The sequence below is a fragment of the Podarcis liolepis genome (genome assembly GCF_965112155.1).
Source record: "Podarcis liolepis genome assembly, chromosome: 2".
NCBI lineage: Eukaryota > Metazoa > Chordata > Lepidosauria > Squamata > Lacertidae > Podarcis > Podarcis liolepis.
The window spans coordinates 20,480,056-20,490,730 of NC_139555.1; the positions used below are offsets into that span (position 1 = coordinate 20,480,056).

The following is a 10,675-nucleotide window of genomic DNA, read 5'->3' on the forward strand; positions in this document are numbered from 1 at the left end:
TAGTCATGCTGGCCACATGACCCGGAAAAACTGTCTGCGGACAAACGTCGGCTCCCTCGGCCAAAAAAGCGAGATGAGCACCGCAACCCCAGAATCATTCATGACTGGACTTAACTGTCAGGGGTCCTTTACCTTTTTACTGGGGAAAAGCACAGGGTCAGCACAGGAGCTCCTTGGCTTCTAGGAAATCAGGTGCACGGAAGCAAGTCTGAGGCTCAATCCAAGACAAGGGGATGATAGCTCTCGAACTAATTGGGGATTATCTTGTGTTTCCTGTTAAGAGCCCCATTGTGTTTGCATGATTAAATCAATGGAAGGCAGGCAAAAGAATTCAGGTGCTAGAGCAGTATGTTGCATCAGCCATTTCTCCCACATTTATATTGACAATCACATTAAATGAAACACACACATTGTACACACTCAAAAAGCCTGTATTCTTCAGGAGCGACCCTGTCAGAACACCAAAGTCTAATAAATAACATTTACAAGAAAACTGAAGTGCAACAGTTACAATGTTGAGTTTGTAACATGGATGCAAATATGGATTGACAGCTCAATGAGGTCATTCGTGTCAAATCAAATAACTAAAATTGCACACGAGACAAGGGGAAAGTAATAAGCAGCTCAAAGTAACAGCATGCTGAACTGAAAAATAAAACCTATACCGTTTCCAAGCCGTTTTCGCTTTCGTTTAAAGCGAAAAGTGCTACAAAATTGCCATCCACCTAGTTTCTGATCTTCCACTTCTCTAGTTTCCAAGTTGTATAAACTATTCCATAAAATACAAGAGGTGTTCATGTTGAGTCTCAAGTAAGTTTCAAGGAGATATAAGTTTAGAAGTCCACATTTCTACCCGTGTCACCTCAGTCAACAGCATCATCAAATTGGCCTTCCACTGGCATAGTCTCTACCTGTCTCCAAGTCACCGGTGCTACATGGTGCAAGCTTGGGTCATACAAAGGCTTTTCTCGAACTGAACATGCCACTGGCTCTTGATCCAAGAAACCTCCGCCATGAATCACATCTTCAAAATCTGTTGAGTGATTTTAAATCAATATGATTATGTCTATAAAGCTGTTTTCAACAGGCTGCAATTCTAAGAACCCACACTAGGGAATAAGGCCCTCTTGACATCAGAGCAAATTATTTTTGATAACAATTATTCCTCTCATCCCACCCTTCCTCCAATAAGCCTAGGGCAGGATACATGGAGAGGATATCATTTTATCTTCCCAACAACCCTTAAGGCCATGTTGTCAGCTTTCTTCCTTGAGCCAAGAGAACAGAAAGCTAAATACATGCACAAAATTGGATCTCAAGACTGTTTATCAGTGTGTGCTTATTCTGCAATTCGGTTGCAACTCTCATCAAAGGATATCAACTTACTTAAGCAGTATGTCAACTTACTTTAGCCTTATAAAGGTCTATGCTGAACACAGTGATATTTGGATCCAAGTTGTTAAGAAGAAGAAGAAGAGTTTGGATTTGATATCCCGCCTTTCACTCCCTTTAAGGAGTCTCAAAGCGGCTAACATTCTCCTTTCCCTTCCTCCCCCACAACAAACACTCTGTGAGGTGAGTGGGGCTGAGAGACTTCAAAGAAGTGTGACTGGCCCAAGGTCACCCAGCAGCTGCATGTGGAGGAGCGGAGACGCGAACCTGGTTTCCCAGATTACGAGACTACTGCTCTTAACCACTACACCACACTGGCTCTCTTAAGTAAAATAACATGGCATGGCACGAAAATTTGTTGTTGGTTGTTGTTGTTGTTGCTGTTGTTGTTATACCACTGAATAATTAATTTCCCCTTCCTTCACCACTCCACACATATTGCAATAAGCATGTCAGCAAGTCATGCAGAACAAATGGAAACTTCCTCTATTGATTAGAACAAGTTTCAGGAAGATAATATTCTCCAGCGCTACTGCTCACTAACTGCTCAAACCAATGCTGTAATCCAGAAGTGGTAGCACCAGAGTACATCATGTTGAGTAGAGCAATATGTGTGTATGTCTGATGGCTGCTAGACTACAAGCCCTGGCCTGTTTCCCTCTCTGCTTGCTTTCTCGGGGGCTTTTCCCAACCATCTGTGATGTACTGGGAGAAGGTAACTAGGCAAGACAGTCAGCCAACCCAGACCAACAGCAAGGAAGTATCACTGCTTCCAGAGCACCAGCTCAGAATGGGAATGGCCAGAGGGCTCAGGAGAAATGGCTCAACAAACTGCTGCTGCCGCCACCACCCTACAGCACCTGCTGCCAGAAGCGGCTGATTTACTCTGCCTCATGACAGAGCTGGCCCTACAAGGAGATGGGATGTACGTTTTGTCAATGTAGTCTCGACAACCGCTGCATCTAGGTGCCAAGTAGATTTTGATCTTTAGCTGTCTTACAACTACTTTTTCAAAAGACTGGTGCATATACCCGGCCTACTCTGTTCTCCCACACTGCTCTACTCTCTCACACATCTAATGCTGTTGCTATGAACTGAGTGACACATGTAGTCTTAGACTGCGTATCTCCAAAGTTTCACAGATTAAAAGAGATACCTTTGTGTTCTTGAAACATCCCTATTTTTACACCACACTCTGTCCTCTATAGACAGGTGGGTAAAAAAAAAAAGTCTATAGTAGCTTCCTTTTAAACACCCACCCACACCCCTTAAGTTTTAATCTCATACTCAATTTGGTACAACTTATTCAAAGAATACTTTTTTAAAAAAATCATGGATATGACTATGAATGGCTAATAGTCATGAAGCTATGTACCACCACAGGCATCAGAGCTGGATACCTCCGAATACCAGTTGCTGGGAATCACAAGTGCTATTGAACTTACGTTCTGCTTATGAGATTCTCACATACATATATCTGGCTGGTCACCATGAGAACAGCATGCTGGACTAGCAACCCAACAAGCTCTTTTTATGTTCTTATGACACTTTTATTGGCCTATCGCAAGAGCAGTTCTAAAGAAATCTTCCCACAATGCACCTCTCCCTAGACACCTGGCTTTCTAGCATTTCTTCTTTTCTTTTTTCAAAAAGAACCATGTTGAGGCATCCACCTACCATAAGGATTGCTATTGTTTTCGTTGTCTTCCAACTCTTTATCCCAGTCCTCTTCTACATAGTGAGATACAGTTTTCGTCTCAATAAAAGCTGCATCTGTGGGCATGCTTAAGTCTTCGCCATCTGACTCAGAGTCTTCGTAGGGTGACTCAAAGTCTTCCAATTCCTCAAGGGCGCTTTTCGCTTTCTCCACCGCATGTTCTGCCAAACCTATAAAGAAAGAAGCCTTTGTTGATTTATTTGAAAAATTAAACAGCAAAATGGATCCAGAAACCTAGGGAGTTTGATAGGTTAAGGCGATAAATCAGCTTAGCCATTTCCTCACTTCATTGTACGTGGCAGCAGAAAACAACTGAGACGATCTTTGAATATTACAAATTCCCACCTGGTAATCTTTTAGTATCAAATATTGTCTGAGGTTTCCCTTTCCGTTTTAACGGATATTATTTCATAAAGCTAGTTGACTGAGGAAAACAAGGGATAAGTAAAAACGTAACTAGTTGGGAGGGAGAGGCAGAAGCCTTTCAGGGAAGCTTTGGCAACAGTTGTGAAGGGAATCTGAATGTTGGTCAAGTGGCGGTTGGGGCAGTTAGCGCAGAGAGAGGAAGGGATGGTGCGGTTAAGTGAAAAAAAAGAAAATGTTGTCATGGGTTTGTGAAGCACATCCAAGGAGGGAAGACTGGTCGTTCTGGGAATGACTGTGGCAGAGAGATGGAATAATGGTGGGGTGCAGAATGACTGTGAGGTAGCCAGCAACTTTCATGGAATAGTGTGAAATGCTGGGTGACACCGCGTCATCCAAAAGGGATGCAACTGGGGGACAGAACAGAAGTGTTAGTCTCATTGTACAAGAGTGGATCAGGGGTACCAACTTGGAATAAAATATTGCAGGATGGGGGGGGCAAGTAAGCCTTGTATAATTGATCACATTGCCATGGTGCACAGACACCATTTGAATGGCAATGCCCATCAGCTGGGGGGCCCCTCAAATATTTTATTGGGAGGGAGATGCAAAGACCCCTTGGCCCCTAGGAGTTGGCTCCTATGGGATGGATACATGCTAGGGGTTACTCCATCCAACATTTATAACAAAAGTTGTTGTGTAATCTTCCAAACTCCCTTCCCAGGTTGCAAACATGGGAGCATGGCTTTCCAGCTCTCATGGTAGCACTTCCTTGTTCAGTTTATAGCCTCACAGCTCTCATCGTAAGAGTTGGAAGGATCCCCAAGGGTCATCTGGTCCAACCCCTGCTGTGCAAAAATCTCAACTAAAGCATCCTTGACAGATGACCATCCAACCTCTGCTTTAAAAGCTCTAAGGAAGGAGAGCCCACAACCTTCCGAGACAGACCATTCCACTGTTGAATGGCTCTTGCTGTCTGAAAGTTCTTCCTGATGTTTAGTCGGAATCTCCTTTCTTGTAACTTGAAGCCATTGGTTTGAGTTCTACCCTCTAGAGCAGGAGAAAGCAAACTTGCTCCATCTTCCATGCGACAGCCCTTAAGATATTTGAAGATGGCTATCACATCTCCTCTCAGGCTCCTCGATTCCAGGCTAAACATACCCAGCAACTTCAACTGTTCCTCAAAAGGCTTGGTTTCTAGACCCCTGATCATCTTGGTTGTCCTCCTCTGCACACATTCCAGTTCATGGAGATAAAAACATACCGTATTTTTCTCTCTATAACACGCAGATTTTTTCTCCTAAAAAGGAAAGGGAAATGTCTGTGCGTGTTATTGAGCGAATGTGTGGTCCCTGGAGCCGAAAAATCAGGCAAAAATCAAATTGCGCGTCTCGGAGAAGGGAAACCTGAAAAGAGGAAGCTGCTGCTTTCCTGCATTCTGCCTCAGGGTCTTAATGCCCACCCTTTTCTGTTTCGTTGCTGTGTTTGCTCAAACAGAACAAAGAGCAGGGAAAGCCCCTCCCCTCCAGGCAAGCAGAGGGGAAAGCAGAGTGTCGTTCCTTCCTCTCTGTGCTCCGGTGCTGCTGAAAACATGCAGGTGGGAGAGAGAGAGAGAGAGAGAGAGAGAGAGAGAGAGATAGCTGGCTGGCTGGCTGGCTTGGGTGGGTGGGGGGAAAACTTTCCCCTTCCTTTCCTCCCTCCCGTTATACACCACTCCTGCATTCTTAGCCAGCTGCTTCTCTGCACGCTCCTCTCGTGCTCCTTGTCCCTGTGTTTTTCCTTCCCTCCCCACTTAAAATGTGGTTAAAAAGCATGGATCCACATGGATCCTCAGGATTTTTGCACTGGGTCACCCCAAATTCACCATCAGAGCACATAGCATGTCCATGGCTACAGCCTGCCCCCCCAAAATCATGCACCCACTGTTGCCTGGGGCTGCAATGATGCAAAAATGTGGTTAAAAAGCATGGATCCACATGGATCCTCAGGATCTTTGCACTGGGTCACCCCAAATTCACCATCAGAGCACATAGCATGTCCATGGCTACAGCCTGCCCCCCAAAAATCATGCACCCACTGTTGCCTGGGGCTGCAATGGTGCAAAAATGTGGTTAAGAAGCATGGATCCACATGGATCCTCAGGATCTTTGCATTGGGTCACCCCCAAATTCACCACCAGAGAACATAGCATGTCCATGGCTACAGCCTGCCCCCCCCCAAATCACGCACCCACTGTTGTCTGGGGCTGCAATGGTGCAAAAACGTGGTTACAAAGCATGGATCCACATGGATCCTCAGGATCTTTGCATTGGGTCAGCCCAAATTCACCATCAGATCACATGTCTGTGGCCACAGCATGAAGCACAAAAATGATACATCCACTGTTTCATTCAGAATGTTTTTCCCCTTGTTTTCCTCCTCTAAAAACGATGTGCGTGTTATGGTCAGGTGCGTGTTATAGAGCGAAAAATACGGTAGCCACAGCAGGCTCCAACAGTTTGACTTCAACCCCCGAAGGATCTGTCTCCCGAGAGGGCAGATCCCAGCAATATATGTATGTAATATTATAAGGAGCTACCATCTACTGAACAAGACCAGCAAGGACTAGCAGTGGCTGTCCTCTTTCCCAGTTCTGCTACTCAAAGTCTCTTACAGGGACTGAGAGCTTGGGAGATATACAAGGTATGTATTCTACTACTGAACTACAGGGCCTTCTCCCAGGAATATGGGAATCTCTGGTATTCAAAGCTAAGATTGTACTTCTCAGCCATTTCCTCCCCACCCCAAAAAGTACCTTTTCCAGGCCTCCAGCTGAAAGTCTTCACCACTTCAAATTCCTCCTGTCCAGCAAATGCAGATGCATCAGCCTTTTTCTAGAGGGGGAAAACGTTTAAGAAGTCAAATGATCCACATCTTTGATTGGATTCCTCATGAGATTGGCTGTTACTGGACAATAAATTATCCTATTATTGAGCTTTTGGTAACCATCTCTTTATTTTTGAAAGGTTGTGTTACATTACCTTTTACAGTGAGCAAAATGTTTGTGACCTACAGTGGTGCCCCGCAAGACGAATGCCTCGCAAGACGAAAAACTCGCTAGACGAAAGGATTTTTCGGTTTTGCGTTGCTTCGCTAGACAAATTTCCCTATGGGCTTGCTTCGCAAGACAAAAACGTCTTGCAAGTCTTGCGATTTTTTTCGCTCCCCCCCCCCCTTTTGCTAAGCCGCTAATAGCCTTTTAGCCGCTAAGCTGCTAAGCCTTTAATAGCCGCTAAACCGCTATACCGCTAAGCCGCTAATAGGGTTGCTTCGCAAGACGAAAAAACCGCTAGACGAAGAGACTCGCGGAACAGATTATTTTCGTCTTGCGAGGCACCACTGTATACAAATGCACTGGCACACTTGCTTCCCTGGAGTCAAAAAAGGAAGCCATATAAAGAGGTACACACTCCAACTCTCCTGCTCAGAGGATGGAAATTTTATTTCTAAAGAAGGGTGTCAACAAGTTTATCCAAATGAACAAAAAACCTCTAAATCTTCACCCATTTGTTCACCTGATAATGCTCATTCTTTGTCTTTGTCAGGAGCAGAACAACAGAAGATATAGGATCAACCACAGGGAAACACTCTACAGATTTTTTTAAAGCCCTCAGAAAGTAAATAATTTATCCAGCGATTCCCCAGAATAATACAAAATGCCTCAGATGCAAAAGGCCCATATTAATTTCCACTCCCTCCCTACAAAACGTAATAATAATTCTGGAGGACTGTATAGAAGTTTGAACTCCACCTTACTTCATCCAAGAAAAAGTCAGTACCCTGGGAAGCTGTTCTTTACAAGAGCAGAGGAAATGTGAGTCTGCAGCAATAAAACCACTAGCACATTTGCAAAGCTAAGCAGGGTCCGGTATGGTTTCAAATGGGATGGGGAACCTCATGTTCCTGCATTTTAGGGTTGCCACCTGTCCTGTATAATACAGGACTGTCCCCTATTTAAATGTCAAATGCTAGTCCTGTATTCACAACAGTTTTGTCCTGTACAGTGGTGCCCCGCAAGACGAATGCCTCGCAAGACGAAAAACCCGCTAGATGAAAGGGTTTTCCATTTTTCGATGCGCTTCGCAAGACGAATTTCCCTATGGGCTTGCTTCGCAAGACGAAAACGTCTTCTGAGTCTTGCAATTTTTTTCGCTCCCCCCTTTTTTCTAAGCCGCTAAGCCGCTAATAGCCTTTTAGCCGCTAAGCCTTTAATAGTCGCTAAACCGCTAAGCCGCTAATAGGGTTGCTTCGCAAGACGAAGAAACCGCTAGACGAAGAGACTCGCGGAACGGGTTATTTTCGTCTTGCGGGGCACCACTGTATTTCAGAGTTCTCTTTCTGCCAAGTTAGGGATCCTCTCCAAATGCATGTGTTGGAAAGGTTGTGCAAAAGGTCATGCATTCAAGTTGTGCGTAGCCAAGCACAAGACAGATTTACAATTTCATGTGTATGCATGTGTGCACGTGTGTGTGACAAACTTCAGAGCAGCCATCCTGTTAGGCTGCAACAGCTTGCAACGGATTGCTTTGAAGGGAGAGTGACAACTTGAACAAAACATTGGGGGACCCACATAATCCATCGCTAGACACGGCACACACAATCTGAATGGCAACGCCCAACAACTTTGGGGCAGCCTGGCCCCCTCAAATATTTTATTGGGGCGTGGACCTTGGCACCTATGCTTTGAAATCACTTCAGTATCAATTTTTTTATTTAAAAAACCCATCCCCCAACCTCCCCGCCCCACATTTTGCCAGAACAAAAGTAGCAGCACAATCTTGGACTCAGCGACCCTCACAGGTTTCCTTCCAATTCACCAATTCTCAATTCCCCCTTGTTGGGGGACATGGGCATAACCCACGAGGGGCAGTTGCCCCCCCCAAAAAAGTATTAAAAATCAATAGAAACACTTCAACAAACTAAAGTTCTGCTCCTCCTAACAGAAGCCTGCCATACCTCCACCTAATGTCCTCTTTTGGGGCAGGTTTCCTTTTACATGTTAAAGCTGTGGTTCCCAACCACAGGGGGGCAATTCGAAAATAATATCTCAGTGAATGGCATTTTAGGCTTCCTCCACGTGAATAGGAGTTCACCTGTTGAATAATAAGAATTTAGGAAGCATTAGGATATGTGAAGCATTAGGATTTGAGAGATGCTTAGGTGGGGCATGACCAAAAACCAAGGTTGGGAACCACTGTTTTAAAGGAACCGCTCGACAGCTGTTCGTGAGACCTCCCTTCCTCACCCTCCCAAAAAGGTAGCTGGACATTTCGAAGGTGAGCACAAGTTTAACACGTGTTTCCTCCCCCTGCACGTGAACTCCAGAGCCTCTTTCTCTCTCTCCTATCCCGTGGCCGTTTTCCCCTCACCCGCTGCTCTGGGAGGAGGAGGCGCCCCGGAGGCTCGCGCTGCCCGACCGCCTCCATGCGCGCGCTGCCGCCCCCCGCCCCGCGCGGCCAGAGTCCTCCCCTCAGTCACAGAGTCACCCGGACACAACCGGCGCCCGCCCCGAAATGCAGCTGCGCCGCCACTTACTCCGCGGCCGCAGGCGTGCGCGTGTCACGTGGCCTACCCTCGGGGTGCTCCCCTTGAGCAGCCGACCAATCCGATCACGGAACCAAGAAGCTGATCCCTTGGGAACCCTCCCCCGCGCGCGCCCCTGCCGGTGTCTCGCGTGCCCGCCGCATGCGTGGCTGAGGGCGCAGAGGAGGTTGCGCTCTGCAGCTTGCCTTATTATTATTAGTAGTAGTATATAGAAGTTTGAACTACATCTCACACCATCCATTATTATTAGTATTACTGTATAGAAGTTTGAACTCCATCTCACATAATCCATTATTATTATTACTATATAGAAGCTTGAACTCCACCTCACACCATCTATCATTATTACTGTATAGAAGTTTGAACTCCACCTCACATAATCCATTATTACAGTATTATTACTGTATAGACGTTTGAACTCCACCTCACACATCCATTATTATTATATTACTGTATAGAAGTTTGAACGCCACTTCACATAATCCATTATTATTATTATTATTACTACTACTACTGTATTGAAGTTTGAACTCCACATCATCCATTATTATTCCGGTGATTATTTATTTTTGGGTATGCACGCGTTCTCAGGAGGAATTCGCTTTGTCCGAAAGGATTGTTGGCATGCGAGCCAGCACTGCACGAGTTTTGCCTTATTATGCTTTCTAAACTCGTGTTTATGCTTAAAACTTATAAAATCATTTACTCAGAGCATGCTACAGGTTTCAGCTGGGCAGTGGTGTTATGACACCTGTTTGAAAACATGGGCCAGTGGAAACATTTTATTACATTTGGAGTCTGGACACAGGACAGTGGCACAGAGTTTTGTTTTTCCCCTAAAATAATTGATGCAAGAATTCAATACTGCCTGGAAGTCGTAGTAGTACCCTATAGTCACACCTCGGGTTACAGACGCTTCAGTTTGCGTTTTTTCGGGTTACGGACTGCCGAAACCCAGAAGTACTGGAATGGCTTACTTCTGGGTTTCGGCAGTTGCGCAGATGTGCTAAATCGCGCTTTGCACATGCACAGAAGCACCGAATCGCAACCCATGCATACACAGATGCGCCGCTGCGGGTTGCAAACACTGCAGGTTGCGAACGTGGATCCTACACGGATCCAGTTCGCAATCCGAGCATCCACTGTATTTTATATTTTAGCTTTCAACTGTATGCCCACAAACTTTGGGTCGCATCTATTGAAATCTAAATGCAAGTGCACCGATGAGCACGTTCTGTTAACTGCATTCTTGTGCGAACTCTTCTGCTAGGACTTGGAAGAATGTGGAAGTGCAGCCAATATGCCTGCAACTGCATGTCTGTTAATGGAAAGCAATAGCTGGAGTGCACTTTCCCCCTTAAAATATGTTTGCAAGCAGTGTCTCTGAGATCTGAAGCCTTGGGCCAGCAAACGTCGCTTTCCAGCATTTGTCTTCCAGCCACTGGGGTATCGTTTTGCAGTGTGCAACTGCATGTGACCCAGCTATTTATTTGGGCTTGATCTGCCCTAGACAAGGTGTTTATGAAATAATCAAAACAAAATAAATCCAGACGGGAGGAAAAACAGCAAAGGATTTTGTGCAAATGGATGTACTTGGATTTCACATTACTTTTTAGTGCA

The 10,675-nt window shown here is 45.3% G+C and overlaps 1 protein-coding gene across 6 annotated transcripts; it reads right to left on the reverse strand.

The window, feature by feature from the left end:
• Positions 1 to 410: 410 nt before the first annotated feature.
• LOC310700625 (uncharacterized protein) lies at positions 411 to 9,067 on the reverse strand. Of its 6 annotated transcripts, none has more exons than XM_083490592.1 (5): positions 8,757 to 8,873; positions 7,027 to 7,047; positions 6,267 to 6,345; positions 3,070 to 3,270; positions 411 to 1,033 (listed from the first exon to the last, which is right to left on the reverse strand). In XM_083490592.1, exons 1-5 carry the CDS (start codon positions 8,778 to 8,780, stop codon positions 864 to 866), a joined length of 495 nt encoding a protein of 164 aa, XP_083346718.1. In that variant the 5' UTR covers positions 8,781 to 8,873; the 3' UTR covers positions 411 to 863. The 6 variants fall into 6 exon arrangements, with proteins under 6 accessions (XP_083346718.1, XP_083346717.1, XP_083346716.1 ...); XM_083490591.1 differs by having other exon boundaries at positions 3,070 to 3,279; XM_083490590.1 differs by lacking the exons at positions 7,027 to 7,047; positions 8,757 to 8,873 and adding an exon at positions 8,881 to 9,067.
• Between the last annotated feature and the right edge of the window lie 1,608 nt (positions 9,068 to 10,675).

What these genes read in the sequence shown, in the direction of transcription:
- LOC310700625 (XM_083490589.1), bottom strand. Translation starts at nt 8,937, where the DNA reads ATGGAGGCGGTCGGGCAGCGCGAGCCTCCGGGGCGCCTCCTCCTCCCA. An exon ending in TCCTCCTCCCAGAGCAGCGG is followed by an intron (nt 6,346 to 8,880) that starts GTGAGGGGAAAA and finishes TTCCCCCTCTAG; the next exon opens with AAAAAGGCTGATGCATCTGC. An exon ending in CAGCTGGAGGCCTGGAAAAG is followed by an intron (nt 3,280 to 6,266) that starts GTACTTTTTGGG and finishes CTTTCTTTATAG; the next exon opens with GTTTGGCAGAACATGCGGTG.